Below are 19,908 nucleotides of genomic sequence, written 5' to 3' on the forward strand. Positions count from 1 at the left end.
AATACACAGGATTTTATTATTTATTGAATTTAACACTGGATGCTTTCAAATATCTACATGTATATCAAATATTGCTTTATGTGGACTACTCCATCAAAAAATATCTTTTTAAAGCTTTTAGAACCAGTGTCTATGTCATTGGTTTATTTTAGAATCTTATTTGTTTTAGTTTACAAAATCGCTTTCTGAATTATTTAAGACATTTTTTAACATTAAGCAAATGTGATTTGTTTTTCTTTACAAACATAAAAACCAAAATAATTATAAAAATATTTCTTATGGCTTTTCATTGCAGTATTCTTGGCATGTTGGTCAAACATTTATCTATGTCCCTCTCCACTTTCTTTTGATGGCTTGGTTTCTTCATTCTTAGTTCAAGCTTTTTTAAGAGTTTATTTTTCCTTTACTAACATTACTTAACATTACTTTCTCTATTATCAAAACAACAAAAAAGTCACAGCTGCAGTGTTTTTAACATTTTATTATTTTTCTATTTACTTTTTAAAAAATTAATCATACAATTAAAAAAAAATATTTTTAAAATAAAATAAATGGAATAAAGTAGTATCATAATTTTTATCTTTGAATATATTTCAATAAATATATCTACAAAACTCTATGCATTATTTATTATAGAATTCTCTTTGTGTTAAATGTTTGATTGTTTCTATTGTAGACACCAGCAGAATGACAAAGGCCTACTCACATCAATTTCTCAAAGTAGTTTTGGCTCAAACCTTGGTTTGAGTAAATCTGCCAGTACTACTTCCATGACTGAGAAAAGATTAAAGGAAAATAAAGCTGCTGCCAAGTTGGAGATGGTTAAAGTGGACGTTGATAACAATATGGTAAGTGGTCATTTATTTTATCTTCAGATTCTGAGAATCCTGTTCTTATGTCTTGATATCTTATCTATACATTGTGCACTGTTTGATGCAAGTGACTTTTCTGGTAGAAGCAGGTGAATTTTCCTGAAAGAGTTAACTTTTGTTCAACAATTTAGTGCTAGTTATAGTAGTTCTTATGACTATGATATAATCATTTTCTGATTTCCTAAGAACATTAGGATTCACATAATACACTCACTCTGATGAAAATAGAATTGTTTTTCTTTTTGAAATTCCTACAAATTTCAAGTTTTTATCAAGTTGTACTCTTGAGGCTAACTAGTGAGGTTTTCACATTTTTGAAGGGAAAATAGTTTTTATTAAATGTTTTCACTATTTTAAGTGTCTGTCAGCTTCTTAAATCTAAATTTAAATATAAATAGTAATGACCTAGATGAGTTTGCATATCATCTGGCACTAAAAACACTCCTGTAATATTTTTCTTGTGTACAACTTCTCAAGAACCATAAAAGAAAGAGCACATGAATTTGAAAACTAGAAAATATATTTTGTGATAGAATGGAAAAGTTTTGTGGCACAACTTTAGGGACTTTTTTCAAATGTAGTAATAAAGGAATGTAACAAAATCTGTACTAAAATGATGAGCATTGCTAATTCATTGCTTCAAGGTCATTGATTGACCCTTTTCAGAAATTAATGGCTAAACTAACTTGTCGGAGTCAATTGGATAATTATAAGTTGGGTCCTCTAGTCAGGAGCCCCCGATGGCTTATTGATGGAAATATTGTTACACTTTATTAAAAACCTTAAGTTACACTTTAAATCTACAGTGTTTTGGTACACTTGTTTAGTTGTAGTGTAGATGTGCTATTTAAACCATTTGTATTTGCATTGACATTAAAAAAACTTCTCTAGTTGTGTGAATATGTTTGAATACCCTAAAAATATTTCCTTTAGCCTACACTACCAGAAGATATGAATAAGGTCAGTGATTATGGTACTATCAGTAGGAATGGGAGTTTGTCCCCGTCACCTAACAAAACCATGCCGATAGTGGAGAGTGATTTGGTAAATACATTGGCGGCATTGTGTGCATTAGATTTTTAAAATTAATACATAACTGCATTACCACTGTCAATAAAGTTTAAAAAAATCAATTGCATGCTTAGCTGTTTGTTGAAGTGATTCTAGTGAAGTAAAAAGACTTGGAAAATGCTTACATCTATTTAAAGCGATTACAATTTTTTAAAGAATGTCATATTAACAGCTTATTGCTCTGTATGATTTTATTTAAGACACATCTGTAACTATCTTTGTAAGTGTCAATTAGACTTAATAGTTGCTGTGGACTTTTTGTGTGGTTCCAAGATTGTTGAAATATTGCTAATATGTCTAGCATGAAGTATTAATGTCCATTTTTGTTGTTGTGTGATTTCTCCATTTTTGTAAATTTAAGCTTTTGTCAGGCTTCTGATTCCAGTAACAAATTTATCCATGTCCAAATATGTGTAATGAATAGCATTCTTCCTTTCCACTTGTTATATCATCATAATTGTTGACTTTTCTAGTTGTTGACTTCTTAATGAACTACAGCAGCAGTGCTATTTGCACTACAATATTTATAATTGCATTTTAGGTTTTTCTCTTCCATCACATACAGAAGGTAAGTGTTGGCAGCACAGCACATTTCACTTCCTGATATCTTTATTGTTTTAAACATTAAATTCATCTATTCAGCTTTTTAGTTGACTGCTTTTTTATTTCCAAGAAATTATGTTGTACACATTACATGAATATTCTATGTGTGTTTTTTAAAAATTGTGTTTCATTTATTAAATGTCTTTTGTTTTTGCAATTCTGAGTAAAGTGTATAGCAGCATTGAGTTGTACACTGATTCTCATGACAGCAATTGTCTAGAAATGATTTCTAGAAGAAAATTTATAGGCAATAGTACTTTCTAGCGATGTACTTGTTAGAATTTTATTTCCAATGCTATATATGTTAAATTTTTAGTAGAATTTTGTTTTTAGTTTCAGTTCATCTAGCTGTTTAAGCATTGTTTCAAAAACATTTTCTTTACATCTAATTATAATAAAAAAAAAACTTTTTTTTCCAGCTATAAATAATAAAAATCCCAAGTGCTAATCAAATTATTCATGAGTTGTACATCTAGTAAAGATGGTACTATTAGTAACATTTTCTGACTTAAAAATATAATCCAATATGTGCTAAATTAAGTGAAATTGAAAAAAAAAAAATAGTTATAGCTCATTTATAACTATTTGCACAAATTATATTTGTAATTAATTTAAAACATTTTAAGACATTTTATATTATATATTATAATTGAATGAAAGTGCACATTGCATCTCTCTGATATTTTAGCTTAAAGACAGCAATCAGCTTTCTGTTTTGTGGCAATCTTACTTTCTTATGTAAATGTGTTTAAGAACAGTACTTATTTTTTTATTCAGACTGACAAACAAACAGATGGCATACATATCGGGATAACACCTGTTGAACAAAAGAAGCATGTACAAGATATCATGCGCCGTATACCCAAAGGTAGGTTATCACAATATTAATATCATGTCTGTTTCTTAAAGGATTATGGGGATTTTTAATTAACTTGAATGAGTCAGATATTTAGGTTACCTTTTTTTTTTTCTAAACCTGAACTGGCACTGCTGTGATTAGTATTTTTTTTTTGTTCTTATCACTTCATTCTAAAAGTCATTACTGATTTGGTTAATTGTATTGTTATGCATATTTTTTTTTTATGTAAGACTATGTTTAAGATAGACTTTACTAACTAATCAAATTCAAAAAGTACATTTTGTTAAGGTTTAAATGTAAAAATATTTATCAAATCCCTCCAGAACAAATTTTAAAATTGTTTTTCATTCATAATAACTTGGTCATGTGCAAGTAATAAATTCATTGGGCTTGCTATTTCTTTTTAAATATGTTTTCTAAACAATAAAGGTTCTAATACCTAGGATATAGGATGTCCTTGAGAGACACTTCTTACATTTTTTAAAATCTTTTAGCACAAATATTGAAATAGTCAAAACCACAGAACTCCTTTTTTTTTTTTCTTAAGACTTGTATTTATCATATAGAACCAGAAAGAAGAAATACTTACAGAGAGTAGATAATTTTGGCTTTAAGAATTGAGCCCTAAACAAAATGTTCAAACCTTACACAACCAGCAGCTTTGGTACTGCCAAGAAGCATGGTGAAGAAATTTGGCAGCTCTACATTCTAACTGAAAAAAAATAATTTTTTCTTTTAGGCATAATTTTTTTCTCCATCAACAAAAACTTTGCATCCTTTTTATTCTTGGAAATGCACTGTAGTTATATTCTTTTTTTTTTTTTTTTTTATTGAGTGCTACAATGGATCTTAAAAGTGTAGTATTGTTTATTACTATTCATGTCTATTTAGTTAATTATGAACAAATAAAGAAATGAAATATAATGAGAAAATTAAATAGCTTTTGAATAAGTGGAAAGCGTGGTTGAGAGGCTAAGTGCGCTTGAACTTAGCTTGTCTTGGCCACCTATGAAGGAGGCTTGAGGTTCGACACCCGACTCAGGCCGAGTTGTGTTTACTCAGCGCCTAAAGGCAGCACGGAAAAACCTTCTCCTTGATACCCCCTCCCCCCTACTGGTCCACAACTGAGATTGGACCAAAGCACTCTGAGCATGCTATAAACATGAAAGTAGCGCTATATAAAAGCCTTAATTTAATTTAATTTTAATAATTTATCAGTTTTATCCAATTTTAATATGGTAATTTAATGAAGCTCTGTGGTTTTATTTTTCTCAACCTAGCTCAAAAAGCAATTAGATAGATACCCGGAATAGGAAAGTATTTTTACTGTGTGTCTGGTCTTGAATTGACCAATTTAACCACATATAAAACTTGAGAGTCAATAAAATATAACAGATAGTACTTAATTGAGAGAGTACAGCTTTCAATCTTGTCTTTGTAAGAAACATTAATCATGATCGTACCTTTATTATTAAACTATCATCTAAGATTTTAAAACATTTCTCATTACAATTGTATTTAAAATGAATTGGTTAAAAATGGAGTCATATTTAAAATAGAATTATACATTTTGTTGAAAAAAAATCTTGTTTTTTATTCTATTTAAATAAAAGTATTAACCAATGTAGAATAGCAATATTTATAATTGACTAATTTTGCTATACAGGAGCTGAAGCCAGCAATGTTCTAGTTGGTCAAGTGGATTTCCTTAAGAAACCTGCCATGGCATTTGTTAGGCTTGCTGAGGGTCAGATGTTGGAGAATTTAACAGAAGTTCCTTTACCTGTCAGGTAGCTGATTTATAAAAAAAACTTTTACCGGATTAGCTAATGACAATATTTTCCTTGGCCTATAACAGTGTTAACAGGGCATGCCTAGTCCTCTTGAATAGGTGTGACAAAGAAAAGGCAGAGACTCACTAGTTTTGTCTAGTTGGTTTTTTAATAATCTGATCTAAATTTAAATTATGTAATGTTTCTATAAATAGTTTATTAATATTAATATCCCTAAGGTTTTGATGGTGGTCTATGGTTAATGATTTGTAATCAATATCGGGGAGGCTGATCTCACCCACAAGCCCAAAAAACTGCATTTTTATGTTTTTTTTAAGTAATGAAAGATAATTGCATAATTCCTGCATATACTGCTAGAATTAGGTGGTCTGTAGATGCTACCTATTATTAGGGATGTTGAGGTGGTGTTTATAAAATGTTGATTCTATATTTTTTTGAGTAATTGCATCTGCTATCAGTGTGTTTTTTATTGCTAAAAGAACTCCTCTATGGTTATCTGTCCTATATTTTCTAAAAATTTCATAATTGCTATTGAAAATTTCTGAGTTATAAATTTCAATGTGTAGCCAAGTTTCTGTTCCTGCTATTAAATCAGGCTTCTCTCTTTCTAATAAGATTTCTAAGTCTGCTAATTTGTTCTTAATACTTTGAAAGTTTATTACTAGGGTTTTGAGGTAGGGTTTGTTAAAAGAAATTTCTAAAAATCAAATAAGAACATAAAACTAAAATGTTATTTAACCTTGGTTAGGCCAATAATAGAATATGCATCCTCTGTTTGGGACCCCTCAACTCAAGAAAACATTAAGAAACTGGAACAGTCACAAAATAGTGTAGTGAGATTCATAAAAAATGAATATTCACATTAGATTAGAGAAACACCTTTAGTAAAATCATTAAATTTAGAGACCCTTCAGTATAAAAGAGTTAATAGTAAAGTAGCATTTATACATAAAACATTGAACCATAATCTATAACAAAACCTAGTCAAATATTCAGATGGACACAAAGATAAAGGCACATTCCTTGTTCCATATGCTAAGACAAATTTGTATAAATACTCCTTCTTCCCTAGTGCTATTAGAGCATGGAATGGGTTGCCTGAGTCAGTGAGGCAAACAAATGACTTGGAAGAGCTTAAGTCATTAAGTTCATGACTAAATTGACCTAGGGATACATGTAGGATGTAATCTTCTTCTTTTTTGAAGTAACATATGTATTTTATAAGATAAGATGAATGTTGTTTTTAACAGTTGTATTTTGATTGTAGCTATCAATCCATGTTCTGGTGTTAACCAAATGAGATTATTACCAATGTTTCATACATTTAAATATTTGAAGTAAAAGACATTGTTTGATATTCTTTAAGTCTCTTAATTAACATTCATGATTAGATTAACACACAGATATGTTTAAAGTATCATTTTGAAGGATATTCACAGCAATTGTCACATGTTATGTTTTGTGGTTGTAGCCCTTCCAACACTCCAGGAATGTCTTCCACTAGACAGAAACAATTCTTTTTAAGATACCTTCCTGAACTGACAATCCCACAGACCACCTCCACTGTTAATCTGTCCAGGGTGATGATCCCTGTAGGTGGAGCAAACCAAACTCCAATATGTTTCTCTTTTTTACTTGGGTGAAGGAAATTCTGTCTGTTATTACTCTGTCTTAAACGTGTTCTAAGTTGTGTGTTAATACGCACCATAAACATTGGAGCAGATAGATAAATTTCCCATTTTTTTAAATATAGGTATTTTAAAATAATTTAACATTTGTAACAACACATATCTAGATCTAGGCACTCAGCCATTATGTGCAAAGGATAGACCAAGTAACAAGGTGCTAAGCTAGGGATTGTTCATTAAGCAAAGGTGTTCCAGACCAACTGAATGAAGGCCCTTGTTGGAAGGCATTTCACACTTCAACTTGATTGTTGTCAATACAGACACTAGACAGTCTCAAGGAATAATTGAATGAAGTATCAGTACTGAAAGAATTCTTCTTTGTATATTTATAACTTTGATTTTAACTATGGTTGTAATTATCATTGCATGTAACAGTAATAATTAAATATAATATTTAAATACACCCTTAGGTTTTTGTTTATATTGCTTGGCCCAGAGAAAGGAGGAATGGATTACCATGAAGTTGGTCGCTCATTGTCAACATTGATGTCCAATCAGGTAAATATCAGAAATGTTTGACTGATAAAATCTGTTTCTAATCTTCTTAATCTGACAATCATGTATACACCAATTTTTCAGCAATTTCACAATGTTGCTTATCGGGCTGAGTCACGAGAAGACTTACTGCGTGCTATTAATAGTTTTTTGGATGATTCTATTGTGCTTCCCCCTGGTGACTGGGACCATCGGACACTTCTACCTATTACGCACATGGCAAGAAAACGAGCTTTGCTAAGGAAGCAGAAAAAAAAGGACATGGAAGAGAAAGAAGGTAAATAAATATTATAAAAGCTAGATAGCTGTACTGTACTTGTATTTTCAATATCTGTATGCAATTAATTCAGTATTTAAAAGTAAAATGTATTCATTTGCTTATGCTTTATAAAGAGAAAACATTTTAATGAAACTTACTTGATAATTGTTTTGACTAAATCTTAGTCATAATTGTGCTGTTTATTTATCTACAGCCTTACTCTATGATAAATCTGACATTCCTAGTGACCCACTGAAAAGAACTGGCTGTCTGTTTGGAGGAGTTTATAATGACATACGAAGGCGCTTTCCACTTTACTGGAGTGATATCAAAGATGGTTTGAATGCTCAGTGTCTCAAGACTTTGTTCTTCATCTTCTTCACCTGTTTGTCTCCTTGTATAGCATTTGGGGGATTGTTGAGTAAGTTGAAAATCAATCAAATCACAATAGACGAGTTCATAGTGTGTCTTGCACTACTTCTGTATCAGTTGTAGTGGCTGACAATGTTTTTTTGGGTATTGACTGACTAGAATGGTAGTAGTAATAGTAGGTTAATGTTATCATGCTGACTGACTGGAATAGGTGAACTGTTTACAAATATATCTAATGAGAAAAATGGCTATTTATTGGATAGTTGGAATGAGTTCATGTATTAATAACAAAATTAGTTTCTGTCAGCACTGAGTTGCTGTAGTGTTTCTCTTTTTTGAGATATGTCATGTGGCTGAAGGAAAAACCTTTTATTTACTTCTTTTGACCAAGTTTCATTTTTTTCCTCAATTTCTTTTCCTTTGATTATAAAATTGTGATTTCTAATTTTCATTTTGAAATAAATTATGAATGACTGATAACTTGACTTTATACTTTGTCAAACTTTGTTCAACTTTGTTCTCTGTTTGAAAAGTTCTGTTCTATTATAAGTTTAAGCTTTCTTGCAACTAAGTCTCTGTATTGTTTCATCTTATTCATGTAAATGTGATGTTGTAGGTGAAAAGACAAACAGACTAATGGGTGTAGTAGAGACTATGGTAGCAACATCTGTATTTGGGATGATGTTTAGTTTACTGTCAGGTCAGCCTCTACTTATCATTGGTGCCACTGGACCAGTTCTTGTTTTTGAAGAAAGTTTATACAAAGTAAGTTAATCAGAATTTTTTTAAAAATATTTATTTGAAGAGTTTCCTTTGACATTATAAATTTAATTACATTTCATTAGGGATGGCTTGTAGTCCTTCCCCCTTCCCCATATTTGAGATTTTCCTCCAAGTAAACAAACTTGTTACCCTTGTAGAGATGTGGCTTGAAGTCCAGCCCCCTAATTAAGATTTACTACCAAGTAAACAAACTCAGTTCCCTGTTAAGGTGTGACCTCTACACAGTGTCAACATGCTGACTTTACATAGGTCCTGTTTTAATGTGGTCCTGTCAATCTATGAACTCAATGTGATGGACTAAACAAATATAAGGGGGTGGGAGTTGTTCATCTCTACCTCTGGAGATATACCTGCACAGCTAGAGAGATGTCTGGTCAGCGTGACATAGTTAACTAACCCACTTGAAGGTCAAGACAAAGATATAAAAATTTTCCAGCCATATATGTATGTAAAGCATTTTTATAAAGTTTCATTTCTGTTTATATTAGCACGCGTTGTCTTTGTAATAAAAGATTCATATACTTTAAAGCACATCATTTTGTTTTAAATATAAATGTTAATACATTCCATAACAGACATTAATAAAACCACATCCACTTTATACATTTTAATAGAAAAGTAGCTACTACTTTTTACTATCCAGCCAATTATCCAGCTGTGATCTTCAGCTGGCGCCGAATAAAGCTGGATAGTGAAAAATGGCAGAGGCTAACTATCTAATGCATTTGGTATTTTAAGTAAATAATACATTTAAATATAAAGCATTCAGTTTAATCCTGGTAGACATATGCTGACATTCATTATCTTATTTGTGTATTAATCTCTTATCCAATTTTTTTTTTCTGTACCTACTGGTCTATTTAGAATTGGCACAACAGATATTAAAAAAAAATGTAAACTTATTTCTTCTTAAGGCAGAGGATTTGCTCATTACATCAAAAGGATTATGTAGATAAGAGGACAATAATGAGCAATGGAATTAGTATTATGAAAAAACAAATGTATAAGCTGTCCATTCATGAGACATGATATTCTTTGTCATATTGATACTTACTTACTTAATTAATTCTGTGCACTCCCACGGGAGCATAGGTCTGCAACCACACCTCTCCACTGAACTCGGTTCTGCTCCCATGTCATTCCAGTACCCTCATCTTCACTGATGACTGACCACTTCGAGGTTTACTTGGGTCTGCCCACTTTCCTCTTTCCTTGTGGGTTCCAATCAAGTGCCTGCCTTTGCAACATTGGTAGCTGGTTTTCACAGGATGTGTCCTATCCATCTCCATTTTCGTTTGTGATGTCTTGGGCTATGGGCTTTTGTCTAGTTCTCTCCCATATGTCATATTGATAGACCTTTGCAACTTTTAAAACATGCTTGACTTTTTTTTATCTTGATTTAAGTTATGTTTTCAAAATACACAAACTATTTACTAATACTGTGATTTTGATATATTGTGATCTACAAAAAATTATAAAATTGTTTTGAAGCTTTGTTTTTCTGTGACTAAATCATAAGTTTTGTTTATTTTGTTTCACAGTTTTGTAAATCTCATGAGCTTGAGTTCCTGCCTTTTCGGTTCTGGATAGGTTTATGGGTTTGTACCATAACAACTATTGCAGTGGCTTTAGAGGGCAGCTTTCTTGTCCGTTATGTGACACGTTTTGTTGAGGAGATATTTGCCATCTTAATCTCACTTATCTTTATTTATGAAGTAGTGAAAAAACTTGTGCAGGTAATTGGCTTTTCAAATTAAAAAGGTTCCAGCTTTAGTTAATATTATATACCATTGGTAATTATTGGGGCTCAAAATCTTTTTTAGATTCTTTTGTGTGTAAAAAATATTTTAAAAGTTATAATTTATTTTTGTGGCATTAATTATTTTGTAAAATTAAAAAAAAAAAACAATTAAATTTGTCCTATGTGGTCTAGGGTTCGTGGCTAGTATAAAAATCAACTTTTAATTTATAGCATATATAAATTATGTTAGTGACATATTTTTTGTTAATTTTGTTATTTCTTGACTAAAATACAAAAAGAAAAAAGTATTGGTTTGTCTGATGGGCGGGAGGCGATTGCATGTATCGCCCGTACCACCTGGTACAACCATTTTTCATTTTATATTTACTAATGATAAACTTTGAGATCAGAGTCTGTCTGTGACATAATTTACAAATGTGTTAAAACATCAATATGTACCTTGTATTTTATAGATATTCAACTAATTTTGTTCACAAACTATGATTTCTCCATAAAAATAGGACTGCGCCCCCTCCCTCACCGAATCAGCTAAGATACCAGAAGTGTAGCAATATAATATAAAAATTATGTAGTAATTCAACTAATTTTGTTCACAAACTATGATTTCTAAATAAGAATAGGACTGCCTCTCCCTCCTCCCCACTCAAAGGGTTTAGGTGGGAAGGGTAGTAGAGGTATTCGCCCCCCACCCCACCCAATCGGCTAACAGGGAAACGACTTAATATAAAGATCGTTTAAAATATCAATAACAATTTTTAATTATATAGATATTTAATTGATTCTGTTAACAAGCTGTGATTTCTACAAATAAATTGGACCCCCCCCCCCCCCCCCCCCCCCCAATAAAAGTTTATGGTTGGGGGGGGGCAGGATTGATGCTATTGCCACCTTCCCATCCCACCGAATCGGCCAACATACTGAGGGGGGGGGACGAAATAATCTAAAAGTAGGTTGAAATATAAATAATTAGTATATATTATTAACATAACTAATAAATTCGTATACAAATTGTGTGATTTCTTTACTAAAATTTGCTACAAAAATAAATCTGAGTTTATTCTTTTTCTTTTAGCGTTTGACTTAACAAAAAAAATAATAATCTGGATTAATGATCTTTTTTCATAAAACTTACTTTATCTTTGAAACACTGATCCCATTTAGCTTTTTTTTTCATTTTTGAGAAAGGAATGAAATTATGCATGTTAGTAGAGAAAGCTGTAGTTTCATATGTTTTATCTTTGCAGATTTTTACAGAAAATCCACTTCAAGAGTTCTATTGTGAGGAATTACCTCTGGGTAACATGAATGACAGTAACTTGACAGACATTTCTAATAGAACTTTTAAACTTTACAATGCTACATTTGATTGGTTAAATGAAACACCATCAGCAAGCTACATGTACAGTTCTAGGGAGGACACAGAAGACTTTGGCACCAAAAAGAATCAACCTAACACTGCATTGTTATCTCTTATCTTGGTGTTTGGTACATTCCTAATAGCTTACTTCCTCAGGATATTTCGAAACAGCAAGTTTCTTGGACGAAGTGTAAGTTCTGTTTTCATCAACTTTCTAATCTTCCCTGATTAGAGCTGAAATTTGTTTCTTAGTAGCCATTTTTCAATACTACACTATTTAACTGCAATACATTGATATTCTAATGCATTCTATGGTTTTTAATTGTTGAAAATTAGTTGTCCATTTTCCTCCTTGTTTGTCTCCTTCATTTCAACATGGTTTAAACTTAGTAAGATGACTGTACCTTGTAAAGTTGACTATCATGTTAGTTTAAGTATCATTGTGCTTTTTATAAGAAAAAGCCACTATTGTTAAAGCGCTTTTAGTCTATCTGTCATCTTTAGATCTCAAAACATTTGATATTAAATTTGATTTCACCAGCTCCATATAAATGTAGTATCTGCTTTCTCTGAATGTAAATGCATATTTCTCACATAAATATAAACTATTTGTAAACAATGTGCATAGAAAACAGAGATGAAGTTTGGCCTAAACCCTGCAAAGTAGAAACTGATGGGACAATGACAAAGTGCTAGAATATCTTGTTCAGGCTTGAGTACATTTTCACCAAAGGATGGCCTTGCCATGACACATCATGTGCTCTTATACTGCCTGCGCTTTGGAAGTTAATGCCATATAAGATTAAGGATTAGGGCAGGGTTTCACATGACTAAACAAACCCAGTTATGACCTTCATATTTTTCTGCAACTCCCAGACTAAGCCATTGTCTGCTGGCGGTCTATTTTTTTGGTTTGTTTTCTATGCCTGTCTTAAGAGCTTTTCTTTGCGTCTCAAATGTGTTCCCACTGCCTTTATGAGAGCTTTCCAATTGTCTCTTTTAGAGACCTTATGCTGCCAGCTATGGGTACTTTTCTCTATGCTAGTGAGGGCAAAATGGCCCCTGCATTTTTTTTAGTGCTTAGGGGAAGCATTTCTGTTATGCCATCCTCTTTTGAGATCACCATAAAAGATTGCTTTTGGCATGTTGTCATATCCCATGTGTGATGTGTCCAATCTAGCGCAACTGTTGAATGGTTAATTAGTGCTTCTATACTGTGTACAAATTTGAATGATATAACAACACCCCCTCCCCATATGATATTGTCATAACTCTGAATTTAAAATGGCCAATAAATCAATTTGCGTTTATTTTAGTCTTTTCATTAAATTTTCCTTCGTAAGCTCATTCACTTGACCACTTCCTTTTTTTTTTCATCCTTTCCCCTTTAAATTTGCTATAAAAAGCCATAGGATAATTAAATTGATTAACCATATTAATAATTGTTTCATCATGTAAAATCATTACCATCTATTTTTTTTTTAGGTGCGGCGTGCATTGGGAGACTTCGGTGTGCTCATTGCATTAGTTTGTATGGTTATTCTTAGTTTTATTATGAAGACAACATATGTGCAGGTACACGTTTGAACTAGTCTATAAAATATTGTGCATCTTTACATTTTTTTTTAAGGGAATATAAACAAGAATATATGTCTTATTCTGTTCATTTAGATTGGTAAATTTGAAGAATTTCTGCCAAATTTCTTGCCAAGTATTTGGTAAATTTGAAGAAATTCTGCAAAATTTCTTGCCAAGTATAATGAGATTTGTAATCAAAATATCCCCATTGCATAATTTGTTTATTTCAACCTCATATGATTGGTTTGTCAGGCAGCACTATGCTTAACTTTTGTTGATACATTAGTTGATTATTTAATGTAATGACTAAACATTTAGTCTTAATGTTTTCTGTAGTTTTTTAACATATCTTAGCTCATTTAGTCTCATTTATTTCTTTTGAGAAAACCATTGTGACATTCAACATTTGTATAAAACATCAGAAGACCAAAATATTTTTTATGCAAGGAAAAAGTTTTCAAACAAAAAGTGTATACAGTGAAATTGCTTATTATAAAATTATTTGCTTATTTTAAACCTGTTTTTGTTTTGTTTTAATGGTGAAGTAAAAAAAACAAAACAAATATACTCCTATTTTAACAAAAAAATTTGTTCTTTTACGTTCTAGAAACTAGACATGACTGACCCACTGACCCCTACAGCATCCAACCGTGGTTGGTTTATTAACCCAATGGGCATGCATAAGCCATTTCCTGTTTGGGTGATATTTGCTTCTGCTCTGCCAGGGTTTTTGATATTTATACTTTTGTTTATGGAAACACAAATAACTGAGTAGGTATTTTAGTTGAGATTGTACTTTGATTCTTATATACTATCACACTATTTGACTGATGATCAACAAAGGTTTTTCTGTTATAACATCTCTATTGTCTTTGTCTTTAGGATGATTCTGAACAAAAAGGAGCGTAAACTAAAGAAAGGTTCTGGCTATCATTTAGATCAGATCCTTTTGGGACTATTGACTTTCCTTGGTGGTTTGTTTGGTCTTCCTTGGATGTGTGCAGCTACAGTCAGGACAGTGGCCCATATCAGTGCATTGAGTGAATACAGCAGTACTCATGCACCAGGAGAAAAACCTCAACTACTTGGAGTCAAAGAACAAAGAGTCACTAATTTTTGTGTACATCTGTTGATTGGTAAGTATTGGTCTACTGCCACTGTGCATTATGAATATGTTTTACATTTTGTTTTATGATTTTGAACTTCTAACTATATCATAAGATTGTCATTGTCAGAAGTGGTAAGGGAGCACTCCACTACCTACCCCTGGCATGTACCTCATATAGCTTCTGACAAGCAGTCCGACTTCTGGCCTTCTCTTGAGGCTCAGATATTGGGCCCAGCAGAACTGTTTGACTAACAGAAGGGACAAAGATAATTGGCACCTAAAACAGTAAGTTGGCTGGCTACCCACCTAAAAGAAGCCTTGCAGCCATAACTAAACATAAGAAAGGCTTCAGGAGTCAACCCTGTGGAAAAATCAGTCATCCATGACCCTTAGGAAGCATACAGCTTAGAGTGTTACATCTTGGTAGAACCTGCAACGCCACTTATCCCAAACTATATGGGCACTGTTACATTTTCTATCCTCTGGATAGATCAGATGCATCTTATTTCCATCCATAGTTGTTTTTCTAACTAGGAGTGCTGTGTTGTTAATGTGCCATAGTGAAATCTTTAGACTTTTAAATTGATTTTTTAAAATGAATAATGGATTCTTATCTTTATCTTATCTTAAGATTCTAATTAGCTGTTAGTTATTAGCTCTAATTAGTCTGTTTGACACATTTTCTGGGTTCAAATTTAAACAAAACTTATTTGAACTAAAATGAAAAATTAGAGTTCAATATTGTTAGTACTTACTATTCTCTATGCCCCTATTGTTGATTAGGAATTAATCTATTCAATTTGGATTATATTAGATTCAGGATAATGTGAAGTGTCCAGTATTAATTTTTAATTTAATAATCTAATATTTAAATAATTTTAGGTTCTATAAAAATAATTTTGTGTTATATAAAAAAATGCATTCATTTCCCTTTAATTCTATTTGTATAACAAATAAATTAGTTATTGAATCATAACATGGTAATCCCTAATCTTTGGAATCGATGATATTGCTATCATAATGCAAAGTAAATGGCTCAAGTGAATAGTTCCAGCAGAATGTGAAAAATGTTTTTAGCTGTGTAAAGTTTAATAAAACTCTAATTTGTATTCAAGTATTTCTTTCACTATACAATAACATTTATGGTGTGTGTTTTGTATGTAAACTTGTCATTTCAATTGTGTTAGGTGCTGCTCTGGCTGCTGGTCCAGTGCTGAGAGAAGTTCCAGTACCTGCCCTGTTTGGTGTCTTCCTCTATCTTGGTGTTTCAACACTTAGTGGTGTACAGATGTTTGAAAGAATGAAACTTTTGTTGATGCCTGTTAAATATCACCCTTCTGTGGTTTATGTCAGAAAGGTATATAGAGATCATTTTATATGCTCTACATTTTCTATTGAAATATGATTTTCTTATGTAGTATACAGAAGTCTAATAACATTGAAATTTTGATGGCAAAGAAAAAAAAAGTAAAAGTCACATACTTTGTTTTCTTTTAGGTACGGACTGGACAGATGCACAAGTTTACATTGATCCAATTGGCTTGTCTTATATTCATGATAGTTATCAAGTCCACTGATGCTGCTCTGGCCTTCCCATTCCTTCTTGTCCTACTTATGCCTTTCAGATTGAAGATTGTTAGTAAATTTTTTACACATGATGAGCTGGAGCATGTAAGTATGACCTAACTTGTTCTAAGATTTAGGAATTAGTATGAACTACATTGGCTGTTATAGAAACAATATTTGTGTGAATAAGAGAGAAAACATTTTTTTTTTTGTATTTGGTTATTGTCATTTATTTCATTTTAATTTCAGATTATTAACTCTCCCTCTTGCTATAGCATTACAAAATACTTTATTGAAAGTTGCTTAATATTCTTTTAGAAAGATGGCATTCTTGAAATAACTTTTGCTAAATTGTTTTTATAATATAATCAGAAATCAGTGTATTTATTGGTGATTTGACTATAAGCATTGATGTTGACAAAAAAATAATTGTGTAATGTTTGATTTTAGCTTGACATGGAGGAGGAAGATTTTGAATTGGATGAAGAAGATGATCCTGATTTCTATCAACAAGCTCACATGCCTATATAAACAGGTACATTTTTCAGAAGTGGGAATCTAGACAAACAACAGTTCTTGGACTTGAAGTGGCTCTCCACAGCATCAGCTGGAACTGTTTGCTGAACACACTCTTTCAAATCCAAGCATTCTGGCTTGATAGATTTTTTAAAATGAAATTTTTATTACACATAAAAGGTTCTGTGATGTTTATATCAATATAACTGTGAAATATTACATAGACTTGTACTATTTATTTAGTATGACATATAGTTCTTATAAATAATTTCATTTTTCTATACACAGATGTTTGTTAGCACCCATGTGTAGGATAACATTATCATCTATGTGTGTTGGCTGTGTGTAAAGAAAATGTTTTAATAATATTTTTGTTTTTATAAGTATTCTATACATATATAGAGATATTTAATAAGGTATTGTCTGATACATATTTAGAGAGAGGAAGAGAGTTGTGTTCTGGTGGCTTATAGTTATCATCCTGAGGATGGTAGATGAAGAAAGATTAAACAATTTTTATAAGCATTTGATAATTCCTAAACAGAAGAAATATTAAGAAGTGACAAAGAGACATATGGACAGGCAAGTCTAGAAATATCTCTAGTGTATTTCAAGTGCTAAATAATTGAGATATAACTTTAAAATGTTCATATTAGTAATATCTATAGTGTACTTCAAGGAATAAATGAAAACAATTAAAAATATTCTTATTAGTAATATATTTAGTGTACTCCAATCATATATTAGAAATATTCAACTTGTTTGCACTATGCTCCATTAGTTCTATATAAGGTGAAATAATCAAAGGTTAGGGGTCATACAAATCATTCTAAATAAAATGTTCACTTATTTCATTTCACTTTGTGACAAATCATTGTTTAAAAAGTGATTATTTTTGGCATATTAAGTTTTGATTCTATATCTATTGAATTCATTGCTGTGCTCTTTTTTTTTTTACTTTTATATTTGAAAACTTTTACAATTTGATTTTGTATGTCATTCTTTGTGTGTTAATTCTTGCTTGTAGATTTGTAGTAGGGATACAGACAATCTTAATGTCTAAATGATATAGAACAAAAAAATGAATGGAAATGTACTTTTTTTGACTGAGAATTAAATCAGGAAACTTTGAGTTTCTTTCTTAATAGTCAATCCTTATTGTTGCAGTCAATGTACATGCTCTTTATTTTGTTTTAAATCCATTTTGCTGCAAAAACAAAATCTTGGTCTTTGTGAACTCAGTACAATGATCTTCTTTGAATGTGTGTTGTACTAGTTGGTTGAGAAAACTTATCAGATGATAGTATTACTGGCTACAACATCAAAACAAATATTTGAAATTTATTATATTCAAGGGTTTCTAGCTTGTTGTGAGTCATGTTAATGCATTGCATAGACATTTAAGTGTGATCTATGCATGTTTTATAGTGTCAGTGCAGACTTGATTTAATATGACATTGACTTGAAATATGTTGTTTGTATTGTTGATCCTACCAAATCATCATACACCAAACAAACACACAACATATCATGTTCTATGACAAACATTTCTATCTGTTATATGGTTAACATTTGATACTTTGTTGTTTTCTAAAATATTCTAAACAGACTAATGCATTTTTGAACTAAGACATTAATTCCTGTGTGAATTGTATAGATTGGTGTATTACATACACAGTCAATTTTATATGCTGAAGTTTTCAGTCAATTTTATATGCTGACGTTTTCAGTCATTGTTCTATTTTATTATCAACTAGCAAATGTTTTCGTGAAAAACATTGTTTCATAACTAAGCTTTTATTTGTTGAAAAAATAATTGTTTAATGTGCATTTAGTTATTTAGAATTCATAAGAAAATATTCTATTAATATTACTAGTCTATGTTAGTCTGGTTATTAGTACAGTTGAACAATGGACTAGATCAACTTGAATACTGTAGCTTAAGAGATGAGATTATCTTTTTTTCAGTACAATAAAACGATCCCGTATGTGTATATAAATACTCAAGAGGAAATGGCTTCAATTGTTGTGTAGACTTGTCACTCCAGTGCATTGGTCACACCATTTGTTTAGTCACCCTAAAAGTATGCATTGGATTACCAATGATTAATAACAGTAGTGTTCTGCTCCTAACTGACTTGTTTCTTAATTAGCAAATGAAACAAAAATGGAACACTTGGTTATTGTGTCAGCAACCAACCTTTAGCACTTTATATGATTTTTTTTTTCCTCCAGCAGAACTGACAGTGGATACAATTTAAATGTCTATCTTTCCATGTATTTGAGTCTAGTCTATTATGTGGACCCAATCATTTCCTTCCAACTGAATTGTTATCAATTCTAAAATGTTCATTTTGTTAGGTGTTTCAAATAGCCCATTGACTACAATGTATTGCCATCATTAGCACAAGGAATGTATTGGATAAAATTGTACTAAGTTTGTTTTCAGTTTTTGAATTAACTGCATTGAGTAAAGTCAGTTCAAATGTCACACTATTGTTGAAGACATTGATGTCCAAGTGTTTCCTTGCTCTCTCTCTCTTTGTATATATATACATGTGTGTGTGTACTATCAACAATTGATCTTTACATAAGATATCACCTACAATGATTGGCTTTCAGAGTATATTGTAAGTGATTGACAGCACATTAACTCTCTGTCTTCCTTTTTTGAAAAGATTTGTTTTCCACTGGAAAGTTCCATTGATCGGAGCTATTTTATTTATTCATTTATTTATTTTTGGCATAATTTTTTATTTCATTCTAAATGTTGACAATAGACGCTGGTTTCCAGATTTCTTAGAAAAATATGAAACTTAAAACATGTGTATGTTGTAGTGCTGTGACTGCTTACATTGAATTGTCTTCTTTTTTATTGGTTTGAACCAACTAGGATATTGTACATAATCTCCTGTCATTATATCATGGCACCTTTTTTTGTGACCTGTCACCTAATGTTATGAAATCATGGCACTTTTTCGTGACCCGTCACCTAATATCATGATAATGTAGCACTAATTTTTAGCCTATTTAATCAGTGATAATTTTGTACAGTTATTCTAATTATAGAAGTTGATGCTAGCAGTTAGTTACTTAAATTGTTTTGTATTTATGTAGGACTCTTTTATTAAATAAAAATAGAAAGAAGTAATTATCCTAGACTTTATCTTGACTTTTTGTTTTCACAAGTATTGGTTCTGTCTTTTGTTTCAAGTGTCTTATGTCA

General features: G+C 31.3%; 1 protein-coding gene across 5 annotated transcripts in view; it reads left to right on the forward strand.

Moving 5' to 3' along the window:
* Nucleotides 1-19,833, forward strand: part of LOC106069002 (anion exchange protein 2-like) — a 71,803-nt gene extending 51,970 nt beyond the window's left edge. For 4 of the 5 annotated variants that reach the window (XM_056014416.1, XM_056014419.1, XM_056014417.1 and 1 more), the window contains 16 exons: nt 677-848; nt 1,806-1,916; nt 3,324-3,414; nt 5,072-5,195; nt 7,297-7,384; nt 7,466-7,658; nt 7,855-8,061; nt 8,629-8,777; nt 10,337-10,531; nt 11,802-12,104; nt 13,400-13,489; nt 14,100-14,263; nt 14,375-14,628; nt 15,788-15,957; nt 16,098-16,271; nt 16,617-19,833. In XM_056014416.1, the coding sequence (XP_055870391.1) occupies nt 677-848; nt 1,806-1,916; nt 3,324-3,414; nt 5,072-5,195; nt 7,297-7,384; nt 7,466-7,658; nt 7,855-8,061; nt 8,629-8,777; nt 10,337-10,531; nt 11,802-12,104; nt 13,400-13,489; nt 14,100-14,263; nt 14,375-14,628; nt 15,788-15,957; nt 16,098-16,271; nt 16,617-16,697 (2,566 nt within the window). In that variant the 3' untranslated portion in view covers nt 16,698-19,833. The remainder of the gene's footprint in view (nt 1-676; nt 849-1,805; nt 1,917-3,323; nt 3,415-5,071; nt 5,196-7,296; nt 7,385-7,465; nt 7,659-7,854; nt 8,062-8,628; nt 8,778-10,336; nt 10,532-11,801; nt 12,105-13,399; nt 13,490-14,099; nt 14,264-14,374; nt 14,629-15,787; nt 15,958-16,097; nt 16,272-16,616) is intronic. The other variant, XM_056014420.1, reaches the window with a different exon arrangement.
* The last annotated feature ends 75 nt before the right edge of the window (nt 19,834-19,908 follow it).

Source organism: Biomphalaria glabrata, chromosome 16 (genome assembly GCF_947242115.1).
Source record: "Biomphalaria glabrata chromosome 16, xgBioGlab47.1, whole genome shotgun sequence".
In the NCBI taxonomy this organism is placed as follows: domain Eukaryota; kingdom Metazoa; phylum Mollusca; class Gastropoda; family Planorbidae; genus Biomphalaria; species Biomphalaria glabrata.